Source organism: Ciconia boyciana, chromosome 1 (genome assembly GCF_034638445.1).
Source record: "Ciconia boyciana chromosome 1, ASM3463844v1, whole genome shotgun sequence".
NCBI lineage: Eukaryota > Metazoa > Chordata > Aves > Ciconiiformes > Ciconiidae > Ciconia > Ciconia boyciana.
This window is the reverse complement of record NC_132934.1, coordinates 187,109,346-187,135,276: the sequence shown is the minus strand read 5'-3', so window position 1 is coordinate 187,135,276 and position 25,931 is coordinate 187,109,346. Positions and strand designations below refer to the sequence as shown.

The following is a 25,931-nucleotide window of genomic DNA, read 5'->3' as shown; positions in this document are numbered from 1 at the left end:
GAATGGTATCTGTTTCCTCCAACACCCTGCAACTGGATTCACAAACCTTATAGGGTGACTGTGAGCGGTGCTGGACAGAAAGACAGCAATGCACAAGACATAAGCATGAGGAAAACAAGACTGGAGGCAAAAACGACCACTTTGCAAACTATGTTACTGCTGGGGAAGGGAGACACCTTCCTGTAACTGAATGCTTGTAACTTGGGAGGAATAATATACTTTCTGTGAGTCGAGATGTGCCCAAATGTTTTGCTGAAGGTCCAGGCTCACAGCTTCCGAGTTTGCTGCCACTCACAAACACAGCCATCAAATGCAGAACTCAGACCAAGCAACTGTCTAGCCCCCATCCTGTCTCCTCGGGTTGTCAGTAGAAAGAGACTAGCAGCCACTGATGGACCTAACCTCTACAAATTTATTAAAAACATTTTTAATCTAACCTCCTTCATATTTTTCACCTTTGGCATACCTGTGGCAATAAATGCCACAGTTTGGATAAACATTCCACTAATTATCTCAGGCTTTGATCTCTGCCTCTGAAGTTGCACACTGCTTCCCCAGGCACTGGAACCAGAAGCCTGTGTTGGAGCTGCCCTGTTTTACTGGAGTAGTGAATAAAGCCTTTCTCAGACATGTTTTGGTACACTCCATTCAAATATATAAATGTAAATGAAGGGGGCCATATTCAGAATCTACAATAGCAACAAATGTTAATTGCACAGTAATAGCTATCAAAACCAATATGCAGTGTGATCATATCTTATGCTTGCCTCAGGGCATACCACAATCATAATTAATAAAGTTATTTAATAATAATAATAGGGCAAATGCAGCTTATAAATTCATGGGCAAGGTTAATAAATGGGATCTGATCATTAGGTAGGTACAACTGAACAATTTATGAAGCATTTTAAGAGCTTTCCTAGAGATGCTGAATCAGGGCTGATCTGCTTGGCTCCTTTAGTGAGCAACAGGAATGAAAAGTAAATAGATATGCGAAACAGCCTTGTCTCCTTTTTATCATGCCCTTCCTCTAAACTTTTTTTTCATACCGGAATGAAAATGCCTTTGAAGCAAGGACTTTTGAAAGAAACTCTGTATGATAGAGAGCCTAATCTGTTTGGGGACTGAACATTATTATTATTTTCTTATTGGTCGTGGGTTCTTTACCTCAGTAATCCATGTACAAAAGGCTGCTTCCTGTCTTGACAAGTTTACACTCTAGGTAATTCAGTGTAAAAGAAATAATGAACAGTGATTGTGGTAATGATTTGTCTTCTAAAAGGTAAAGCCTTTGGTGTTCCTGCTCATTCTGACATGCTCTCCAGCTTGCACAGTCCTACCGTGACCTGTAAATGGTATTTTTCTAAACAGAAAGTCTCTGCTGTCATTCTTGAGCAGGTATGAACAAGCCAGGGCTTACTATCACTATCATGTTACTGTGACTTAATATACTGTTGAGCATTTGAACTGCGGTAAGTAGCATGGCTGCAAGGTCTTTCTACTTACTGCAAAGTTAAATGCATTAGTTTAAAACCATCTTTGAGGTGAGATGGGCTAACAGCAGGCACATGGGCACCTATGATGCTTCAGCTGTCAAGCAGTACCTTGCAAAATCGAGGAACTCAGCTGCTTTTGACGGCATGCTCTTAATCCACAAGGGAAGAGGGTTAAGTGAAGGGCACTGACAGATAAGCTCTGGCTGAGCTTCAGGTGCAGGGACTGAAGACCGTGGTGCTACTGCCCCCACAGAAGAAACAGCAGAAGGAAAGGCACCTTACTCACTTCACTGCTACGTCAATCAGTGCCCATGAAGTGGTTCACACTTACATGCCAGGGCAAAGGTACAGAACTAAAAGGTGAAGGTAGGTTGTGGGGTTTTTTTACTTAGTGCAATGAGGTAAGCCTGTCAGTGTCCATATAATTATATTATATTCTATTTGGAATAAGTCAATAACACACATACACATATACATACCATACACACCATCAGCTAGTGTGCAGTAACATGCTTGCCAGCATTAACTTGAGGAGTGTGAGTGTTGCCCCTGTTGGAACCTGAACCTCCAGTTTGAACCCAGCTGTGAACATCACCACAGTGAAGTTACAAAAGAAACCGAGAATGATGAAAACAATGGTGAGGTTTTTAAAAGTTAACTGAAAATGTAAGAATTTATATTGTCAAGGACTGCAGTGCTACAGCAGAAGAGGAATAATATTTCTAAAAAAGAAGTAGGAGAGTTGGAAGAAGTAGTTTTTTGGTAGATGGTTACAGTCAGAGGGTAACATGCTCAGAACCAGGCTCTTCTCTGAGAAATACCATTCACAGGTAAAAGAAAGTTTTTTAAAAAGTCTGTTCTCCCAGAGGACAAGGAAAGTTCTAATTTGGTCAGCTCTGAATCACAGCCCAACAAAATGAAAAATAGATTACTCTTCAAGCACAGATACCAGAATAACTTGGCAGATGATTATGTAGGCAAAAGTAGCAGCGTATGCCATACAGTGCTTTGCAAAATGCATGGTTTGAAAACCCATATATACAGCGCAGCCAGGGATGGACGTGCAGCGTGAGCGAGCACTGACCTCTAGTGGACGTGAAAGTCCAGAATTGGTAAAGATCGTTGACTACAAAACAGAAAATATGTCATGTGGACTGTTGTCCCAAAGCTTGTGCTTGGCAACTCTGCAAGCTCCAGTCAGCATAGTTTTAGACTTGACTGTTGGATGGAACTATCAGGAAGCTCTCACTGTCTGTATGTCAGGAGCTATCATGTCTATTGCAATGTCTAGTGGCAAATTTTATATGGCCAAAATAAAACAGTGCACACTTAGAATTTGCTTAACAAGACAGATAAGGCAACTATTGGTCAGTAAAATTAACAGATGCTAAATTAACTGAGGTTTAATTCACTCCCCTTTTTAGATATTTATTAAATAACTGGGCACTGTTGAGACTGTTTCAACGGACATTAGCAGAGCACGAATAGTTTAAAGAAAAAAAAACCCTAAGGAAATATTAACATACATGTCATATCATATTAACAGTCTTAGTCCTACTTTTTTTACAATCAAAAAATACAGAATGGTGAGGGTTCATATATTTTCAATGTCTGCCCCAAAGGAGCTTGCTTGCTTCTCCCTTCCTTTCAAGTTATTCTCCATAGGAAAAGTCCTGTAAGTGTTTTGCAGCTCTTCTTTAAACTAATCCAAAGAAGAAAAACAATCCATAAGTCTAACCTTCAGCTGATACTACCAAAGTTGGGTGTTCTCAAACAGTTAATGTGCAATACAGGCTTCCTTTCCTATATCAGTAATGTCATACTTAACTTAATTCACAAGTCTCATCCAGAAGCTAATGAACACTTTGGTTTTTTGTGCTTTCACCACCTCAAGACAGTGAGGTTTCTGCGATACATTTGGTCAAGAAGGCAAGATAATGGGAGCTTGAATCTGGTCTTGCAAAAGGGCTTTGTCACTGGTGTGGGTTGTCCTTGTTTCCTTTAGACCCTGTCTCACACCAGAATTATTGGCCCCACACCCTACACATTTCTTCTTGCCTCAGAATGGCAGGGAAGGGAAGAAGCAAGAGAATCTCAAGACCTGTGAATTCCCTATTGCAAGTCTGTGAAAGGAAGGAGGAAGAACTACGAGGAGAGGAGGATGCCAGGCAATGCACCAGACTTATTGTCTAAATACTATTTGAGAGTAAGAGATACCATCTCAGTCTTTGATTGATATGAAGCCAATCTGTGTCCCGAAGTTAATGCCATCACGAAAGTGAGAGTAAAATTTATCAGGGTGGCATGCAGTACAGAAAGTGATATTTTGGTTCTGGTCTGTGACAGAATCATCTTGGATGTTCTCAGGAAGAATCCCACCACTTTCAAGAAGAATCCTTAAAGAAAGAAAGAGAAATAGAAAACAGTATTTTTTGTACATCCTCACATTCCTTAAGACACTATCATTCAGACAGCACCTCAAATACCAATTGAACAAACTGTGCCAATATTGTGGTTGGGATTTTTATTTGCTTTTCTTTTTTTCCTTTTTTCCAGTATTAGACTAAAATAATTGCTTTTCTGCAACCAATGAAACCACATTTAATTTGAACATTTGTCTATAATCCATAAACTAAAAGTATAACAGTAAAATAATAACTGATACCCAGCAAAGGTGAGCAGATATTATTCATTCAAAGGTATCATTTGCTGATCTTCAAAGTACTAGAGAGTACTCTAAGATGGTGAGGACCGTCACCATAATAATGCTGGATAATAATATATCAATATAATTATTGATAACTAATGCGGAATTAGCCTTTTGTTCTTTTGTGCTGAGTCTACTCAGCACAAAAAAAAAGTGTATGTCATGGAAATGCACTCAGCAGGCTTACCGTGTTGCTCTTCTAATATCAATATAAGGACATGCAGAGTCAAATAGTCTCACACACTTTGGATCAATTCTGTGAAATTCTTTAGCTGATTCATGAGGAAGTTTGTAGCAGCAAGGTCCCACAGATGGGCCCAGCACCACAAGGATGTCTTTCACATTACAGCCATATTCAGATACCATAGAATTTACTGTGGCCATAGAAACTCCTAACAACGTGCCTTTCCATCCTGTAAGAAATGAGAGGTTAAAAAAAAAATTTAAAAAATTGTATAAATTGTCTCTTTAATTTTATAGTAGCTAAAATATATGCTATTATTAAAGGTACAAATGAATAGATATATTTATATCTAAACCCAAATCATTATATCCAATAAGAAATAATTGTTTTTTAAAAAACCCAACCCAACACATTAACAACTGTCAGTTTGCTGATATCATCATTTTGTGGAGATGGAAACTAGAGAGAAGAGTTTAGATTAGGATTCCAGAATTCCTTTTTCCCAGTGTCCTGGTTTGGGCAACTAGAGCATACCTTACAGCTCCTCTGTGCTTGAAACATTTAAATGGGAATATGACAACAGAAATACGTTACAGTCAGAAGTGTATTTTTATAATATGCTGAAAATGTTTTTAGTGTTATTTTAGAAAAAAAAAAGAGGCTCCAGCTAGAGGCATTGTTTGGAATAGATAGAAGAAAGCCAAGCCTTGCACTTCGGCATTGTTGGAATAGATAGAAGAAAGCCCAGCTTTGAGTTCTCGTATCTCAGTTTGAGTCCCAGGAAGTCTTTGCATTGCACAAGAGGTGCGTCATATCAAAGGATAGGATATGCTACTGACTTTTCCTCTGCTTTTCTACATCCAAAGACTGAGATGACCTTATACCTAATTTGTATACATAGCAACATGTGTTCAAGTTAAACTGAACTGAGGTGGGGTTGGACAGGAAGGAAAGGATTTAGGAAAAGGTAATTGGAAGCCTGGCAAGGACTGTGATGTGGGAATGAAGGCCAAAACTTGGGAGATGGAAGGTAGGAGTTTAGGCTAGATCCAGGAGGTATGCTTGGAGACGGCAGCGGTGTGGGTTGGGGCAACATTGTGGTGTGTCGGGGACTAGATAAATGAAGAAGTAGCAGAGAAAGGAACAACTACAGATTTAAATATTTTACAATAATTAGGTTTGAACACTTACAATGTAAAACTCTTAAAACTTTCAAGAGTCGATAAAATTCTCTCCATCCCTTCTCCCCATTAAAAACCACAACATTCCCCTCTCCTCCCAGACAGACATGCCACAATTCTCATTCCTCTTACTTTCTCAAACCTAAGCTTGCTAGGCACGGGGGGGGCAAAACAGCTTTATTGAAGGAACGTTAAAGTTTTTATTATCTTATGATGACTCCCAAATTTGAATTTATTTTGGCTTATTTATTGAATGCATGAAGAATTGTAAGGCTTAGGTGGTATTCCCAAGTTCTAGGCAGAGGTGAAGCTTCCTACCATATCAAGGGGTGTACTAGCATCAAAGCTGAGGAGAAACTCTCAGCTGTGCATTCTCCTTGACCTCATAAATAGAGACTTTTTTATAAAATGAAACAGCCCCAGCAGGAAAATTTCACCACAGGATACGTATTCTAGACTAACAGCTGGGACAGCTTCTGAAGTCAGGCATAACCCCAGGTTGTGCTAATCATCCCTGCTTCAGTTTTATTCTCATTTGGTTTGAGTCAGACAGATACTTCTTCTGATCCAAAATGATTGTTGGGGGCATTGGCTTTATAGACATTTTTTACATATGAAGTTAGAGCACAAAAAAATTATTTAGTTTTGGCTACTAGATCAGAAAAATAAATGTATAAATACATAAATAATAATTATTACAGTTATAAAATTTAAAAAAACCCACATAGCTTGTGAAACAAACTATTCTCAAGACTAATCTTGTTTTGGCAGGATACAAACTTAACAGGTCAGGGTCTATATTGTTATGTGATCTTGCATTTATTCATTCTCACTCAGTGCTCCTTTGGTTGCTAATTTGTAATCCTTAGTCCAAAACTCCCTTTCCAGTGGTCTCCTAGTTATTTTGATCTCCGTGATGTAAAATTCCTACCAGAATGAGCAGCACCGCAGGCTTTTCTGACAGGATCAGCAAACAGCACAGGTATGCAATCAGCCCCTGGAGCTGCTATTGTAACACCTTTCTGATTCGTAACTATTCCATCATAGCTGTCAGGCTCTGTCTTTCCCATAATACACACAGCATTAGCGTGATCAATCTGTCAAGACAAAACCAGAACATGGACAGTGATATGGCAGCAAAAAACCCCAGTTCTGACTAATGCAAGGATTTTTCTTTGGTATGAAACACTCTTCTGCACCAACTGCTTATGCATGGAAATCAGGCACTCCCTTGTTCAAATGTCATGCAGATGTATCAGTAGAAAGCCACCATTGAAGTGGTGGTGTATTTTTCTTTTAAGAGAAACTGCTCTGATCATTTATCTGATTATTCTACTCTGTGGTAACTTAAATGTTAGAATATAATTGGAAGAAACAGTGCTTCTTCTCCATATAGTGCCAATTGGCTGATAGTTTGGATGGCTATTCCCACAGAAAAACTGCCAGCATAAATGTTTTAATTGTCCTGCTTCTCACAAGTTCTTGCTGAGAAAGATAAGAATAATGCCTGCAGTTTTAGCCAGTGATACATGAAGGAAGATCTGATCTGTTTACATAAATTCACTGTTTGATAAGATACCTTGACTCTGTGAAAAGTCTCTGGGTTAAATCCTGCAGCATTAGCTAGCCTGCGGAGATTTTCTTTAACAACAACTTGTGGGTCCCTCCGCTTGGAACTGCTGAAGAGATTGCAGGAGCTTAGAGTTGGTATGTAGGAGATGCCACCTGTCCTTGTGGTGAAGCCATGTAGGAAGATATCATCTGGCAAGGCAAAAGAGACAACAAACAAGACCTTGCTTTCAACACAAGACCAGTCCAGATATAACATGGTTTTATACTGAAGAGACCTGGAATCAGCCAATCAAGTTGAGTATTGCTTTACCTCATATTTAGCTGTGGCATTTAAATTTAAGGATTCTAAGTTTCCTTCTTGCTCTTAATCATAATCCTCTGAGGCCAAGGTAGAGGGGTTTGAGCAAGAAGGAGTCCTGGCAGATTTAGACTGACTTTTTGTAGAGTTGTAGTGCAAACCCTAGAGAAGAGGTAACTCACTGAGGAAAAAGAGAGTAGGTTTTTAAACAAATGTTCTAGGGTGGCATCTCCCAAGCTTTTTTGGCAAATGAAGTACTAGCCCTAAAGACTTCACAGAATCTCAAACATCTTTCTAAAGTACACTGAAAGCACTGAGAATTTCTAGTGTTATTGAAAAATCCTCTGTTTTTACAGCGTGGATCATTTATTGTGGCCTCACGCACCAAATGCAATCACTGCTTTTGGGGGCAACGGCGGGGGGGGGAGGGGGCAAAGTTGAACACAGAAAGACAGTCCCACAACGGGTATTTTTGCTATCTTAATAGCTGACAAGCTTAGTGACATAATCAGAGTTGAGATTCAAAATCTCTTTTATGTAGTGTGATCCCTTCAAAGTCACAGTCAAAAACTTGAAGCACAATGAAGGCAAAGATGGCTTTAAGTAACTCATGTTCCTGTCAGGCTCTGGATAATTTCAGACATATTTTTAGGGAAAGACAGTTCCAAATTTTTGCAGTAGCAAACCTCTCAGCTTTCCCCTGAATCCTCTGAACCATGAGACCCCATGATCACACCGCTTGAGAGACATGCTGCAGTAAACTGGGTCATGCTATGGCAGGGACACCAAGACATCAGTCTGATTGACCAGGCATGCATGAGGCTGCAAACCAGGAGAAAATCCTGTCCTGCCTTTCCAGAAGATCATGGTAACTCTCAAATTGTGTAATTCCAACAGAGAGGGGAGGAGATTTCACTGTCTGCAGTAATGCTTTCGCTAAACCTGGTCTCTCTTTTCTCTGATCAGATCTGATCTGCCCCAGGCCTGGAACAGACTTGTCAGTCTTTTGCTGTATCTCTATTGACACTTCCCCCTCTTATAGACATGATACACTATTGCAACATCATATGGAGTTATTTGCTGCCTGAAGACATTTTCAGATCTTACCCATTCTGCACTTCCCTTGAATAAGCATGCTTGGGAACAGCCTCTGTAAAATCTATTAGCTGGGATTCTCTTTACCTGGGATCAGGGAAGATCTGAGGATGGTGAGCTCCCCTTTCAGGCTCGGCAGGCTTTCCAAGTACATCTGAATCTCACTTTGGATGAGTGCCACATCCTGTGTAGGAAGTGTTTGCTCTTCACTCTGACGTTCAGCTATCTGTAGGTTTTCACAATCAGATGCCACCTGTAAATCCTCAAATTCAAACTGGTAGACTGCTGTAAAGAGATGGTCTATATATACTTTCATTAAGTCTTTTCTTACAGTAGGGAGAATAATTTTAATGATGCTTAGGTCTTTTTCATCAAGTCTTTGTTTGATGGTGTACAAAGCAGCAGCTGTAGTCAGAGCATGTACCACCTCCAGTCTTTCCTTCAGACTCTGAAAATCTCTCAGAGCTGGAAGCAAGGATTCTTGTTCACCATTCCTTTCACTCCCCTGCCTCTGGCAACACATGACATAAACAAATGGAGCAGGGATGGAAGAACATTTCTCAATAGTTTCCAGCGTGTTACGCAGTAATCCTTGGATGTTGTTCTGCAAGTGGGCTGGTAGGCTGAACAGATCTATCAGTACTGCTTCCACCATATTCCAGGATATTTAAAGATTCCTACAACTGCCAAGTAGTAAGAAAACATGAAAAACGAACAAAAAGGCAAGACAGCATAATTAGTCCAAACACAAAATTATGTTATTAAGGCAATGCATTCAATGATACTGTGTAGAGAAGGTGGCAGAGCAGTAATTAGTCTCAGGATTTCCTCACTGCATCAAAAGAAATTGCATCAAAGGAAAAGTAGCGGAAATGGGAATTATTATGTATTTATTTAAGTATTTAGGTGTTTCCCTACCACCCCGCCTACCTCAGGTTTTTCCCAGGTCAGGGATGATAAAAGGTTAGTACATAACATTAGATTTATTGAATCAATTAACCCACATTAGCCTAATGGATCTTCTTGACCTCTGACTGTTGGGCCCTCCTCCAGCTCCAACGAGGGGAACCAAATACAGAGGTCCCTCAGCTTGCTGGGACTGGAGGCGTTTCTGTAACAATTTTTTTGGAGGCATTTTACACACTTATCGCTGAGGTGGAGCTCATGTCTGCTACCCCTCCTGGCAGCAGGGGTGCTGGGCTGTGAGCACAATGACATCTTTCCCACAGGCCTTCACAGGATTTTTTGCACTTCTCCCTTTTGCGTTACCAAAAGTATTGACTTGCTAATTTCTGACTTCTGTGTGGAGGGGCATATGATCGGTACAGTTCTTTTCAAGATGCACAGGAACACAGCACAGGTTACTGAAACTTGCCGTAGTAATGCAAGAAGTACACAGCACTAAATGAAAATAATATAATACTGTGCACCACTTCCTGCCTCAGTTTTTTCACTACGGTAGCTGCACTCTTTGCTCTGAAATCAAAACACATTAAGCTTGTCCAAAATCATCCTGTAGTTCACAGCTTATCTTGTGGCCCATGGTGTAATGCCAGTTTTGGTGGTTCATTTTTTGGTTGTTTTTTTTCCTTTTCTGGACTTTGTTGATCCAAGCCCAGCTAGGCTGCCTACCTGTGGAAAGGTACCTCCATCCATCTCTTCCTCTCTCTGTTGCTATGAAAGCCTATTTTAAATATCCTCTATGAAGTGTCTTATTTTCTTTTCTCTGTCTCTGATAATTTTTTGGTTTTCAGTGCAAGCCTCCAGAGGTCTGAGAGACCTTATAAAAGACTAGATCCCTTTGCTTTGTGAACCTTGAACAGATGGCTATTCAGATTTCATGACTAAGCACCGTGCTTGATCTAGGAGGTATATACGCAGCTTTATCACCAGTTGTAATCATTTAGAGCATTCCTTAACACTACCATTTTTTTGCACAGAAACAAATCATGCATGAATATTAATTCCTTTGCAGGAAAATTAATATATTTGCAGGAACAAAGGACTTGAGAATCTTTTAAGTCTTTGAAATCAATGCTCTGCTACCAGAACTACTGTATCAGATAATGCCTGGCACTATTTTCCTGCCCCAAGCCCTCATTCTCCTGTAACTACATTCAAGGCTTCACAGCACTTTATTTTCCTGCAAAAATACTGCTTCTGTGTGTACTTGAGGCCTATCACTATGGTGGACTTGGTGTCCTCCTTGGCATTTTATGGTTGACAATGCATTCCCAGAGTTTATACACTCAAATGAGAGGTCAAAGACCTTTCTGGTTTTAATGGATCATTTTATTCAGAGTAGGTTTTACAGAAAACATACTGTACTTTCTTCATTGTTCTTTCCCCCAGACTGGAAGAAAAACAATCCTGACTGGAAGTGATGTTTTCCTTTCTGCAAGTTGAACACTTACAAAGATTAATTAGTGACTATCAAAACAGGTGAGCTAAAAGTATCAAAAAGTGACAGCAGATAAAAGCATCTGCCAAGGAATTTACGACTCTTGATTTTGCTCAAAGTATTATTTACACACAGCTGAGAACAGATTTTAGAGAACACAGCTTGCTAAGAAAACAGTGTCGAAACAGACTCATGTCAAAGACCATTACTTGGGAAATCAGGATATTTCCTTCCCTTCCCTGACACTCTCTGTGGGAGGTCTGTAAGAATATGACATGATCCCAATCAAGGTATAGCAAATAACCCCAGCAGAGACAGTACAACAGAGGGGTGTAGTGGAAAAACAGATTATTGTTCCACTTCAGATACATCAGTAGTGGAAGGTAAGTAGAGTTCATTGCTGTCCTCACACTTCCCCAGAAAAATACCACCAAAGAAAGGGTAGAAGTAAAGTGTTTGTGGAGGGAGAGGTAATTGCCTACTTTGTTATTAAGTTGCGTGTGTATTTCAGAAAGTCCACAGGAGCAATTATTGGGATGTACACAAAGAAACAATGGGGCTGATTCACCCTTGTATCCTTCCAGTTTTGCATCACGGAGTCCTACTGAGGTCAGTGGTATCAGAAGTAAATTTGCTTACAGTCATAATTAATAACATTTTTTGACTGCTTTCTAAGTCCCCCAAACAAAACCCTTCTCAAAATACAGGCTTGCCAAGCACAGCAATGTTTTAGCTTATGAGAAATGCATTCACGGTTACTCAGGTTTTAAGTAACATGCTCTACAGCCCCAGTGTTCCATAGAAAGTCTCTCTGCAAGTAACTGCATCAGGAAAGATTAAGTGCATTTATTAAGGAGTTTCTCATTTCAGTACACAATGCAAGGCAAATACTTGCACAAACTTGAAGCCAAGGTCACCCATGAGTTGTTTCGCTCACTCTCTGAAACTCTGTCAGTACAAACATCTGGAGGGTAAAAAGATTCTCTTGCACAGATATCAAGAAAATCAAAGAAAATGATAGATAACAAGAAGAGAGGAGAGGTGAGGAGGCTAACAAGAGTGAAAAGGAGAAAGGCAAAGTGAACACAGAAAAGAAACAATGGAAATAAAACCAGGCTGCAATGAAGAGACAGCTCAGGGTAGAAAAAAGATCCAAAAAGCAACTTTCAAAACCCCCAGAAATCTAATTCTAAAAGCTCACTGTTGGTCAAGAAAAGATTGCTGGCAATTTCCTGCACCTTTGAATCCTACTGGTCACTTTATCTTCTTACAGAAACTCAGAGAACTGACATCATTTTGGGAAAATTAAAAAGGCAAGAAATATTTAACATCTGCCAGAGAGAGATGCCCAGAGAAAGAAAACAGGTCATTAAAGCAGCCCAAATGAACAGGGATAAGAGCACATTTGTAATAAAATGTCAACAACAGCAACGAAAAAAAAATGTGGGAAAAAAAGAAGTACGTAAAAACCTCTTAAACTGGATTAAAATAAAATATTCTGCCTCTCTTAATTTAGGGATATTTAGGCAAGGTTGAAGAAACAGAAATCAGCACTTACAATGAAAATACTGAAGTACATGCAGTTTTCATAAACAAACTCAAAGTTTAAAACACAGGAATTTACTTACACAGGTTGACAATCCTTTTAAACTCTTGAAAGATATCATCTGGTATAAACACACATTACCAGCTTTATATATCTCACTTCTCACTGTCAGTCTTGCAGCTGATTTGTACAAGATGGAAATCCCTATTCTACGTAAGATTGGAGTGGGAACCTGTATTTCTTCTTTATGATGAGACCCTGCTTTGTTGCTGTCAGTATCCACAGGAAATAACAAACTGTACTGAAAGGCACCTACATGATTAAGTGCCTGGGTAGCATTAAACCCGGAAGCAGCATTAACCCTGCCATGTAACTCGCTGCTGTAATCACATGTTCTAATGCATCAGCTTTGCACAAACAAACAGATTCAGAAATGTACAGCATAGCAAAACAGAACAAGAACACAAGGAAGTTTAAGGAAAACTTGTGCAGACTGAAAGAGTTTCCTTTTCTGAGCTGTAACTGCATGTTCCAGTGAAGAATTTGGCAGTCAGTCAAGAAAAAGTATATTCAGAAGGACCCAGCTAGAGAGGTTACGAGAGGCCAGTCTTCAGGGCCACAGGCCCAAAATGAGGATGCCGATTTCTCCTTGGAGCAGTCAGAAATTTTGCAGAGCTCTGTAAAAGAGTCTGGATGTTTTGACAGGAAAAGGCAAAGGTCAAAAGGCAAGTGGAGGTATTAGGGATTTGTATCAAGCTTTGTCCAAGAATCATATGATAATAAATACGTTTTCTCAACTGTGCTAAAATCAGTCATGACAGAGAAGTATATGACAACTAAAGTACAAGGAAAAAAAAAAGTAATTTTTTCATGAACAGAGGAATTAATAAAATCGGATTTCCTGTGAATTGTTGTCCTACGTCCCCTGTTCCTCCCTTCCCTTCAGCTCCAGTAAACCTACATTTCTGCCAGGTCCAGAACACACCTTGGGAGTCCCCCGCCATTTCCCCTCCTGCTTTTCCTTCCAGCATATGCTGGGCAGAGGGATGAGAGCTGAATCCTCCTGCCTCTCCCTCCCGATGCGGAGTATCTTGGGAACCGATGCGGGTATCTTGTCCCTCCCCACCCAGACATCTATTTTCAGGAAGTTTGCAGAAATCAGTTATCTCTAAGTCTTTCTACCTCACTGTCAAATGTGTCCGAACTAGATCATTAAAAATTAACAGGGGGACTTGATGGAGAGAGACCAACACAACCATTTTCTTTCCTTCAACCAGACTAAGAAAAAATAATTACTGGGGTTATTTTTGGTGCAGAATGCTGAGAAAGGATAAGGAAAAGGTCAGAAAATATCCAGGATACAAAACATTATTGAAAAATGACAAACTGATATTGTGTCTCTGGCTGAAGTATTATATTCAGCTTCTGCCATTTCAAAAAAGGGATGAAATAAACAGATAGTATGCAGAGATGAGCAATTAAATTATAAAAATTGTGGGATTTAGGGTGAAAATTCCTTAACCTGGAGTTCAGAGGAATACGAGTGGGCACAAGACAAGTCCGTGGCTATAAAACAGGGCACGGTGTAGAGCAGGAGAAACTGGGCCACGTTTCTTCTTCCTCGTCACCCAATGATGCTCAGCAAAACTTATATTCTCTGCAGCATATATCAAACACTAACAAATTATGACAGAAAATGCAGTTTAATACAATGAATTAGGTAACTCGGGGAACTTAGAAGCGAAAAAAAGCTAAGCAAAATTGCCTCAGCCACAAGGTGAGCCAGGCTGCACTACCGCTATGGGCCCCACCACGGAGCACCCACCCATTTCTGACAGGATGAGTTGTTCCCTCCGTTTTCCTCCGTCTCCTGCCGGGGACAGCCCCCTCCCCCGGCCCTCTCCCGGCTCTCTGTGCCCCTTGGCCGACACTAATGGCCGCGCTCCCCTCACGCCGCCTCCGCCGCTCGCCTTCCCTCGCTGGAGTTCTCCGACGCTCCCTAAGCCCCGCACGCCGCGCCGCGGGGCCGGCCCTTGGCCGACGCTCCCTTGGCCGTTGGCGGGCGCGGCGGTTTGGGCGGGAAGGGGCAGGGGCGTTGCAGCTCGCCGCGGGGGTGAGGCTGCGTGAGGAGGTGGCCGGCGCTGCTCGCCCTCCTCGCCCAGTGGCGACAGGGTTGGTAGCGAAAGGAGGCGGCCTGGTCGTGCCGGCGCGCCTGGCTCTGCTCTGTTCGCCTATCAGTGCCTTTTGGGGGTTTTGGGGCTGTGTGCCGCAGGGGCAGGCCTGCTTGGTGTTGGGGGGTGTGGAGTGCTTGAGCGGGATAGAGGGGAGAAGTGAGGGGTGCCAGGACAACCGTTGGAACAACCCTAAACGTAAAATGATACATGTGGTTTCCTAGTCAAGACTACCAGCCTTCAGGCACAGTTCATGGGTCATCTGAGTGCCATTTAATATATTGGGCCTGAAGATGCCCTTGTGCCAGACTCACTGCATTTTCTTGAGAGTTCAGTGTCACTTAATATAACCATACAGATTTTCTTCATTAACTTACTCTATCCGAAGTGATACAAAAATAGTACTAAATGTTTTCTAATCACTGGGGGGCGGGATCTTTACAGTGATGCTAGTTTGTGACTTTCAATGTGACAGGTTTCTCAACATTTATCTTACATTAAGGATAGTTTAATAGTTAATATAGTAGGCAGTTGCAGTATGGTAACTACAATAATGTAAATATTCAGGCTACATATGAGAGCATGCTCATGCATTTAAGATGCTCTTAAGATGCTTTTAAGGATCTGACTTTTTCACAAACTAAGGATCTGACCTGTGGAGAAGCCAGAACAACATTGCAGTACTTTATGTTATAAAACTCTGCATGAAAACATTCTAATTCTTGGTCATTTGCTTTGAGCATCCACCCATCAGTAACCTGTTCTTGTTAATAAAAAATGAACCAAATGAAATAATGTATTGATCTGGGATCCCATAGGAAAGGCCTTAATATTGTTCGATTTCATTAACAGTTAGGAATTAAATAGAATTATGATAAAAAAATTCACTTTTTTTTAATGTCCATATAGTCCTGCACTTTTGCCTAAAATGGCCAAGCAAAATTCTCCATCACTAATTGAAGTTGTAAAACAAGTTGCAGAGCAGCAGCATTCACAAGCATCAGAGATAGAAAAAAGCAAAACAGTTCTTCTTCAATTGCAGGTAATAAGCCTTGTTTGGAGTAGTTTAATTCATTTAATTTTTTTGTTAGAGGAGGAAGTATTCCTATGAACAAGAGAAGCTGATGGTACTTCATTTTTTCTGGGTGTTTGCATTTAAGTGTAAGGCAGCTGTTCTGTTCCTGTGTGTGGCATTTAGGCTTAGCCAAAACTGTATGTGGATTGTTATTTGTAAGGCTGCAACATAGTTAAGACTTCATTAGAGCAGGTTATAACAGAGGCTTTTATTTTTTGTTTGGAAAAAAACAAAACAAACCAATCCCCAAAAAACACTGAGATAGCAAACCCACAAAAACTCGATACAAAGCTAGAACTCTCTGAATTTTTCATAGTGGTTTCCTGAGAAATTAATGGAGAAAAAAAGAATTTTAAAAGCATTCTTTCTGGCAAATTTTCACCAGACTCTATAATTTTTCTTAGCATCTTTTTCATACAAAATACTTTTTTCTGTGTGTTAGAAGTGGGTGTCCTAAATAGTCAGTAAATACTGGTTTTATTTAGTGATATTTTGTAGAACACTGGATACATGTAGTTTTTGTGAAGACTATGTAATCATTTCTGTTCTAATCTCTCACAGAAATTATTAAGCTTTCAATTATTATTTAACCTTTGAGATCAAATTCCTATTGAGACACTTACATTTAAGTCTGAGGAAAGACACAATAGCATTCAGGCATTTTTGAGCATGGGAGAATGCAAATGGAAATAGTGGAGTTCCAATTATAACGTCTGAATAGCCCTACAACTGAAATAACTGAGTTTTAAAATTTTGTACAAAGATAAAGTCTCTGAAGGAGCAGTGAAAACTTTTATTGCTTAGGAATGTCAATTGACTTCCTACAACTTGCAAGAAGCTTTCTCCTAATTATATACCATCCCATAATATACTATGATGATGCTGCAACAGTTAATTTGTGATCAAACAATTTAAACAAGGGCATCTTTAAAAAAAAAAACCCCACAGAACTTTAGAACCCTAGGTAAATAAGTTAGCACATTTATTTTCTTCTTCCACACCTTTTCCTTTTTCTTTCAAAAAAGCCCAGACCCTAGGAAATTCCATACAAACATTAATGTCAGCAGAACAGTAAAGTTAGATAATTAGGAACTTAAAGCCAGAATGCAGAAATGCTTTTTCATATTTACGTCTCTTCCCATGCGTGCATGTCACAGAAGACATGGAAAACAATAATTTCCTTTCCAAAATTGAAGATCTTTGCCATTAAGATCTTTTGCTTTCTTGTCCTCAATAAATGGTGGCTGGCAGTGATACAAATCCTGCTAAAACTGTAGCCCAAGATTTCCAAATTAGAAGTTACGCAGAAACTTTTTGTTCGTAACAATTAATAATATCTTAATCTGTTCAAGACATTGAGTAAGAGATTTCCTAGCACTCGTAATGCTTCCATTAGGGAAAAGATAATAGGTGACATAAATCACAATGCTAATTCTCTCATTTAATGCACTACTGCTGGCTGTTACTTTGGGTGGGATTCATAATAGCTAGCTTACATCACCTACAAGTCAGATGTTAAGCCTGTATTAGTCATCTAGGCTCCTTCGGTAGTCATCAAAGAGAGAGAAACATTTCTGAGGCAGCAATTCAGCCCTCCCATCTTAGATTTATGTGTAGAGTGGTGCTTAGGGACATGGTTTAGTGGTGAACTTTGCAGTGCTAGGTTAATGGTTGGACTCGATGATCTTAAAGGTCTTTTCCAACCTAAATGGTTCTATGATTTCTTATGATGTGTTGAAGTACTACTTTCTGGAGTTGTTCACTTCTCATCAGTGAGAAGACATAGAGGCCTTTTTTAGGACTAGATGCATATTTCTGAGGGGGTTAAAAATAGCTGGAATTAATCCTACTCTCAAATACTACTGTGATGATGGCGGGATTAAAAACTTCAGTAGAACAGGCTAGTTAAGCTCCATCACCCCAAACAGCCATCTATGTGTTTGTGTAGGTTTGTAAGTCATTTTTGGCATCATTAGTTATGTTTAGTCTAATTAGGACTTAACCAGATTTCAGCTCTAAACAAACATTAGGATTGGTTTTGATCTGTCATATTCTATGTATCTTGCTATTATGAGGAATTTAAAGTAATTTCAAGGATACTTTATTTCATATTTTAGACTCAATCTAAGGGGAGAAGCCTAAGATAGCATTCTTGTGTTGTGCCTCTAAAGTGATGATTTTAGGAAATGGAACTCTAATTTTATTTTCCATTCAAGCCACATTAAACAGGTGAAAAAGAAGACTGTTGAATAAATATAAATTACAGTGTTTAACTAGATACCTAGTATCCTCTCAAAAATGTTCTTAAGTGAACACTGAAATATTTTACAGGCAAAGTTTCAGGAACTAGAAAAAGAAATGGATTTTATTCTGTTAGAAACGAAGATGACAGAAAGGGAAATATATCTGCAAGATGATGCCATAGAAGTGTCAAAATATCACTGTGAAAATCTGGAGGCCCAAGTCAGAGCCCTATATTCTGAAAATTTAAAGCTGAGGTGTGATGCAGAAACAGTACAAGAAGAGTTTGAGATTACATTTGCAAGAAATAATGAATATCGGGAAAAAATAAAGGCTCATAAACATCTCTTTTGGGAGATAGAAAGTAAAATGCCAGTTATGGTTGAGCTTGCTAAAAAGAAAGCTGTTGTTAAAGAATTAAAGAGAAAGAAAGAGGAGTTAATGTGTGATCTCCAGAATCCAGAAGGATCTGTTATAAAACAAGTGCAGGTACTACATTTCCTCTTTGATTCTTTTCCTTTTGTGTGAAATAATTTTGGCGTAGTTTAGCTAATATGATTATTTTGTCTAATATGTTCACTGTTCATGAGGGACTGACTACAGGGAATGTAGATAATTTATATTGCTACATTAATTGAAGATATTTTGACTTCACTATGCAGTAAAAAAAAGCCATTGTTATCTGTATATTATTGTAAAAGTCAGGTTCATTGTATGTGATCGAATGAACTCATTTATGAAAAAAACTACAGAGCTGTAAATTAAACTATATCATTGCCAAACTATTTGTGGGCTTCTTTGGGTTGTTGGACAAACTTACATGGATACTTTTCAGAATTCTGTGGAACATTGCCATGTTGTTACATTTTTCATGTAAGAGCACAGTATTCTTTTAACTTTGCTGTCAGGTAACAAACTACAGTTCAGCTGTTTGCCAACAGGAGGTAGATTTGATGAGGCCGCGATAGAAAGGAGAGAGGAAAAATATATTTGTTTTGGTATTCTAGTCTAACACTGTTGTTTTCACTTGATCCTAATTGCAATACTTATTGAAAACTACCATGTAGGAATTTTTCATCACAAAACTTTACCAATATATGAAGAAACACAAGTATGAAGTTGAAATGGGGTCACAGATTTCAACTCTGATGCAACTTGTGTTATTGAAAATCTGGTGTTACTCTATTCACGTAAATTGATGAAACTTTGGTTGTACAAGCAAATCTTTAAATACTAAAGACTCATTAACATTGTATTTCCTTATGAGAAAGAAAAATCTGTCTCAAATATTACATTAAATATTATTTGATTTTGCAATAAATTACATTTTAAACAAAATTCAGATCACCAAAATGTGTTCAAATTCCTGTATTGTTGTAGTTGTTTGCATATTTCACATCAAGAGTATGTCTTCTTAAGTATCTAAAGCCATGTTATAAATTATTTTAATTACTAATTTTAATTATAATTCTTAAATTGTTATTAATTTAACTATTATTAATTATTTTAATGTGAATTGTTTATTATAGATCTTTATTGCATCTCTATTAATGAAGTGAGACTTAAAATGTGACATTTTAAATGTTTAATAGATGTACTGTGCAACTTTTTAAGAAGGGGATTTCTGTATCTTGACTTGCAACTGCAGGAAGAAATTACACTTTTAAAAAGAGAAATCACAACATTGAAAGAGTTCATCAATAAAAAAACAGATTTGCTGGAAGAAGAGAAAAGAATGCATGCTAAGCTTCGAAAAGAAATTGAGGTGAGTCATTTGAATAAAATATAATTACAGTTCTCCTGTAGATAGTGCAAATAAAGTTTGAAGTACTTTATTACTGTTGGTGGCCATACATTATTTAAGTATATACAGTAACCATGCTGTCTTAAATTCTTGATACTGATAGTCTTTCTAAAATTCAGAACTTAATTGCTAGTATGAGAAAAATTGAAGTTAAGAACATTTTTTCTTAAGTCTTTTAAGAAGGAGTTCAGCTGTGAACTTTTGGAATGATGGCCTGAAAAGAAAGAGGTCTCGGAATGGTAGTAAAGCAAAATGCACGTTTTTTTCTTTCTGTAATACTTTTGAAATACTTTAAATTTCACTGCTGACTTGATTATTCATGACTTGTCTCATGGTTCCTGATAACTCATCAATGGGAGAATCAATTGCACCAAGAAAATGGACTTCCCATGAATCTCCCTAATTTGAGCTGACATTAAATTAGGAATAACACAGTAGCTCCTAATTAGCTGCCAAGATAAAATTCTGATAAATAGTTAAAACCTTCTCTTTTTAAATAATTGAACTATATTTTACATTTTGTTCCTTACTAAAATACTTTGTATGTCTAGATAGCTTTTAGTTTGGAAGTTTCACATCATTTATCTTGTTAGTTCAAATAAATGCCACAAAATTTAATGAGCAAAGCTTGATAATATAAAGATTAACTGATCTAAGGTTAGCTCTATTGCCCATTGTAAAATGTAGGAGGAAAAAAGAATAATTTTTCATGTGATAGGGAACAGCAGAGAATTTTTAAACTGAAGAGCAAAACACAGCCACTGTAGAATAGGTCTATGCTATTCAGCATCTGAGAAAATATTTTATTATCAAGACAACATCCTCCTAAGAAAATTCTCTAAACCCAAAGTGAAATTAGGCAGCCAAAAAATAATCTTCTGTTCTGTTATCGAAATCAGTTTAATTAAATAGCGAAGGTTAACCTGTTCTTCAGTTGTTTGGATTATATGATCTTTTTGTCTCAGAAGGAAGCAGGTTTAAAAATGGAATGTTTCAGGGTATTATTTTCTATTAAGAGCTCTCTGGAAAACAATCCGATTTTTAATATAAAAACTGAAAATGGACAGGCAGAGACATTAATACCCAGCAGTCCTCAGCACAACTCAGGAAAGAATACTCAAGAGCCAAGCATGGGAATAAAGTGAGATACTGGACACATGGATGAGGTTCCGTTGAGCTGCAGTGGTGGGATTCAGCTGCAGGCTGCCGACACCTAAATGTGGTTGTTTGAATGCAGGTGACTACACATGAGTCAGACAGGTTCCCATTATAATCACTGGAGATGTAGTCAGTGCAGTTGATGTATTCTAGAGGTCAATTCAGTTGGCCATATGTAGGTGTTTACAGTAGGGTAAGGTGCATAATCTGGTCTTTCTAAGACTTTATAATATGCATTGCCTAGATTTCTATTGATCAAAACAGGAATGTAGACAAGTAAGTCACACATACACCTCTACAGCTAGGTGTCTTAATCTGCATACTGACCCCACCTCAAGACTTCAGCACTTGTCATAGGACTTTTATATATTGCATGGATTCTCAGCTTCTAGCACTGCATGGGCCAAAAGTAACTGGCCTCCTTATAACCTCATGAAGTTCAACAAGGCCAAGTGCAAGGTCCTGCATCTGCGTTGGGGCAATCCCCAATATCAGTACAGACTGGGTGATGAATTGATTGAGCAGCCCTGCAGAGGAGGAGTTGGGGATATTAGTAGATTAAAAATTGGACATGAGCCAGCAATGTGAGCTTGCAGCCCAGAAAGCCAATTGTATCCTGGGCTGCATCAAAAGAAGTGTGGCCAGCAGGTCGAGGGAGGTGCTTCTCCCCCTCTGCTCTGCTCTGATGAGACTCCACGTGGCGTACTGCATCCAGCTCTGGGGTCCACTGCGCAAGAAAGACATGGACCTGTCAGAGTGGGTCCAGAGGAGAGACATGAAAATGATCAGAGGGCTGGAGCACCTCTCCTATGAATAATGGCTGAGAGAGTTGGGGTTGTTCACTGGAGAAGAGAAGGCTCCAGGGAGACCTTATTGCGGCCTTTGAATATATAAAGGGGGCTTGTAAGAAAGACAGAGAAAGACTTTTTCCCAGGGCCTGTAGTGACAGGACAAGGCTTTAAATGGTTGAAAGAGGGTAGATCTAGACTGGACATAAAGAAGATTTTTTTTTTACAATGAGGGTGGTGAGACACTTGCCCAGAGCAGTTGTCATGATTGGAAGTGTTCAAGGTCAGGTTGGATGGGGCTTTGAGCAACCTGATCTAGTGAAAGATGTCCCTACCCATGACAGGGGGGTTGGACTAGATGATCTTTGAAGTTCCCTTCCAACCCAAACCATTCTGTGATTCCATGATTCATAAATTTGCAAAGAGCATGTAAGCTCCCAGGTTTCTGAGCCTCCAGATACAAGCAAGTCATTGCATCTGATTAATGAGTTTGCTGTTGCTGTAGGACTTCTGGAGCCTTGATTCAGCAATGATTTTAAGCACTCATCTAAGTCTGCCCCTATACAGCCCTATACTTAAATGCCTACAGAATTCCTGTTGAAGCCTCATTAATGGCTAAGCTGGCACTCAGAACAGGACTGACTCTTACAGCCCTGGCGCTCCCACTTTGCCTCAGTATTATTTCTGGTTTCCCACAAAGATTTCCCCAGCTAAGCACGTTGTGCAGGAGTGTAATTCGGAATGCATTTCTAAAGCAGCTGATTTTTGGAAAGTTAAAAATTATTGATGAAATGTCTTTCTGCAAGGAAATTTGTGCCTAAGCTTCCTTTTTTCCAAGGAAAGTCAGTGATCTGACATTGCTACTTAATACACCCTACAATTAATTGGTAACTGGGATGCTTCTCATCAGGCAGGGTACTGATGGACTTCTAAGGCAGCTTGTTGACCTTGTCCCACTCCCTTTCCTGAGCACCAGCCCCACCACCCATCTCTTAAAGAGCAGAGCCTGTTCTCAGCCTTGGACAGGGATGTCAAGAATAAATCAGGGTGGTAACCTGCGTAGGGACAAGGCTTCAGTCATAAAGACTAATTCAAGACATCCACAAATAATAGAAAATAGGTTGTTATGTACAAATAATAAGAAAAAGAAAGCTCAAAAGACTGTCTATTCCCCTGCTGCCCTCTTTCCCCCACATCAGTGTGCGGCTATATTATTCTTGGCAGATGCCTGTCTATCCTGTCCTTGAAGGACCCCAGTGGTGGAGATTCCATGAGTGCCCAGACAATTTTTTCTAATGGTTAACTTATATGTACACAAGGCCCAGTTAAAAGAGCAATGTTCTCCCTCCCCTCTGTCCAGTAAGCATATTAGTGCTCCCTGCCTCAGCAGATAGACCAGAAGACAGTTCCCAATAATGATGCTAGAGACACATTTCTAAAAAAAGCAGATAATATTGATCATAGATGTCAGTGTTGTACAACACAGCCCTAGTGATGTTCAGATCCTGCAAGCACTCATTCAGATGAGTGAATCTGACAGCTTCCCTTGAAAAGTTGTGAAGGATTATAGTGGAGAGCCAGGCAACATGAAGAAAGACAACCCATCACCAGTAAAAGAAAGCAGTGTAATTTATAAAACGTTAGTGAGGGAGGGAGTTAGTTATACATTAAATTTAGGCAGCAAGACTCACAAGAAGTCACTGGCAATGCTGTAGTTCTGATGCAGCTGTATACCATCATGTGTATTTTAAATACAGTGTAATAATGCTTCAATAAGCAGACACAGGAATAATTATACACTACCACTCATACGCCATTCAAACTAGGGTAAGTAAGCCCAAATTTTCATTAAGTGAATACCCATTATTTCCATTTCTATTATAATGAATGTTTCATGCTTTTACACTGCAGAATGCAAATCTTCAGAGGGTTGTCTGCAGCAGCCATTCTTCACATAAGGCAGCAATGAGGGCAAAATTGATACAGTACTGCATTGCCACAGTATTGCCTTTCTAAGAAAAACATACCTTTTTAAGTGCAGTGCAACAGTGAAGATGCTACTACAGCCATCTAGGTTACCTCATTTGTATTCTAATCTATACCCAAACACACTTGTCAAAGAATGAAAATTTCTTCCTTTCTCACCTGCCACTCTGGAGCCTGAAATCTTCCATGTACAGAGTGTTGCCACAGCTGTGAGATGCTGACTCTTTGGGTGGGATTTACTTTGTTACATTTTAGACATCTACAGAGCAGATACCCACATTGAACTCCTCACTGAAGCTCTTAGTGGGACAGAGCTTTTCTTTCCCTTAGTGGGAAAGAGAGGCACAATTCATATTGTCCTAAAGCAGATACCTGAAATAAGTCTAAGGAATTGCTTCCTAGATGTCTGTGTCTCTTCAGTAACCATAAAGTGAACATGGAATGACTTGGTCAAATGTCAGAATCTACAGAGTTAGGTGAGCTGAATCCACCTCTGTAAATAGTTTTACTTGAAAGAAATTTTGAAGTTAATTTTATTCTGTTTTATTAGGTACAGAATAAAAGATATGATGCTATTATAAAACGTTTGCATTGCCAACTGAACAAACTGCATTCAAATAAAAGACAGTGGTATTGGAACATTCAGCAGTTGGAGAAGAAGGCAGCAGAACTAAGAAAGTGTCTTGGAGTAGTGGAGTTACAAAGTAGCATATAAAACAAACCTAACAAAGCTACAAGGTGGGTAATCTTTTCCAGACAGAGGAGCTTTTTTTCTTGGAAATACTGCAAATAGTAAATAGCCCGATAGCTGGGCCAGGGGTCAATTATTTCTTTCTTTTTAAAGTTTTTCTCCCTTTCATTCTGTGGCCTAAACTAGGCTGTGCTCAATCAGTAATGCTTTGGAATAACTTTGATTTTTTTTTTACTGTAGCCAGAGGCTGTTCAGGAAGAAAGTTATTAACATTTCCAGGTGTTTTCAAAATATGTGCCAATTTTATTTAAAAAGTAATTTGAAGTCAACCAAATAAGATTTGGGGAGTTCCTTTTTATTTGATTAGATCTCTGAAGATTGAGATCTACATTGTTTTTCCTACAGAGAAATTAGTATTGGTGTATATTTGCATTCTTGAGATACCAAAATTCCAGATCTTTTATCCACATCCCTTATTATTGCAACCTGCTAAGGAACTCTGAAAGCTCCGATGGCCTGTATTTTGCTGTGGGGGAAATTCATATAGATGATGTTACAGCCTGTTTGCCCTATATCTGCCAGGATGTCCTAGCATGGGGGACAAGGAGGACATAGGCTGTCCAGCTATAAAAGGCTTAGAAACAAGTATGCTCAGAACTGGGCTTCAAATAATCTGACTTCAACTCATCTAATACATGCTTGCAAAGAGGAATGAGTAGGTAAAGAGAGTACTACATCTGGACAGCTTTTAAAATGGAACAACTCACCCTCTAGAAATAGGAATGCATTATAGATGATTGATTGTAGAGAAACTTACTGTGTAGAGGATCTTAACTAACTAGTACTAGCCATCTAACATCTAAGTGCTTAATGTTCAGTAAGATGATTCTTAACATCAGTGACGACCTATTAAAAATCCTTGTTAAAATAGTAGTGAACAGTAGACATTTTTCTTCACCTTCTTTTTATTATGTGCTTGGCATTTGAGGAATTTACAGTACTTTCTCTTTCTTACACTTAAGGTAATAGTTCTGCATTACCTGGACATAAGCTGTAACATTTATCTGTTCTATGGAAGTAGCTTTTTATTTGAGGTGTTGTCTAGAATAATTTAGATTTATCTTTACTCCTGAATATAAATGAAGGTTTAAGCAAATTGAGTATTTACTGTGGAAAATGTTAAACCACCTATATATTGTTAGCTTAGGAAAGCAAAGTTTAAAATGCTATACTGTTATTACTTGTGTTAGAACATTCATGTATTCATGTATATTTACATTTCCCTTAATATATTATTTCACTTAATATAAAGTTATTTTAAGCAATATGCTGACTCATGAAGGCTCTCTCTCAACATTGTTAGACTCTCAAGTTTGTTTGGCTTGGTCTTTTTCCTTTGCAGGAAAAAGCCTTTGCAGGCTACTTTCATTAAAATAATAATGTAGAAATGAAAACCTCAGTATCCTATGCTATAGTAACAGTAATGTGATACGAATAATTTGCTGGGTTAAAACTTTTCTAACATAAATTTTTTAAA

General features: G+C 38.9%; 2 protein-coding genes across 5 annotated transcripts in view; one reads left to right on the top strand and one right to left on the bottom strand.

Moving 5' to 3' along the window:
• The window catches only part of LACC1 (laccase domain containing 1), a 33,015-nt gene that overhangs the window by 4,117 nt on the left and 2,967 nt on the right, over nt 1–25,931 (bottom strand). For 2 of the 4 annotated variants that reach the window (XM_072850173.1, XM_072850172.1), the window contains exons 2-6: nt 8,621–9,216; nt 7,148–7,329; nt 6,500–6,665; nt 4,391–4,616; nt 3,714–3,892 (exon numbers count right to left, since the gene is read on the bottom strand). In XM_072850173.1, coding sequence (XP_072706274.1) covers nt 3,718–3,892; nt 4,391–4,616; nt 6,500–6,665; nt 7,148–7,329; nt 8,621–9,188 — 1,317 coding nt within the window. In that variant the 5' untranslated portion in view covers nt 9,189–9,216 and the 3' untranslated portion in view covers nt 3,714–3,717. Of the gene's footprint in view, nt 1–1,975; nt 3,893–4,390; nt 4,617–6,499; nt 6,666–7,147; nt 7,330–8,620; nt 9,217–25,931 lie in introns of all 4 variants that reach the window. The other 2 variants (XR_012040413.1, XR_012040412.1) reach the window with 2 other exon arrangements.
• On the top strand, nt 15,580–24,418 carry CCDC122 (coiled-coil domain containing 122). Its single transcript, XM_072854290.1, has 4 exons — nt 15,580–15,693; nt 18,058–18,456; nt 19,616–19,732; nt 24,254–24,418. The coding sequence occupies exons 1-4, from the start codon at nt 15,580–15,582 to the stop codon at nt 24,416–24,418; spliced, it is 795 nt and encodes a 264-aa protein (XP_072710391.1).

What these genes read in the sequence shown, in the direction of transcription:
- CCDC122 (XM_072854290.1), top strand. Translation starts at nt 15,580, where the DNA reads ATGGCCAAGCAAAATTCTCCATCACTAATTGAAGTTGTAAAACAAGTT. An exon ending in CAGTTCTTCTTCAATTGCAG is followed by an intron (nt 15,694 to 18,057) that starts GTAATAAGCCTT and finishes AATATTTTACAG; the next exon opens with GCAAAGTTTCAGGAACTAGA. An exon ending in AGCTTCGAAAAGAAATTGAG is followed by an intron (nt 19,733 to 24,253) that starts GTGAGTCATTTG and finishes CTGTTTTATTAG; the next exon opens with GTACAGAATAAAAGATATGA.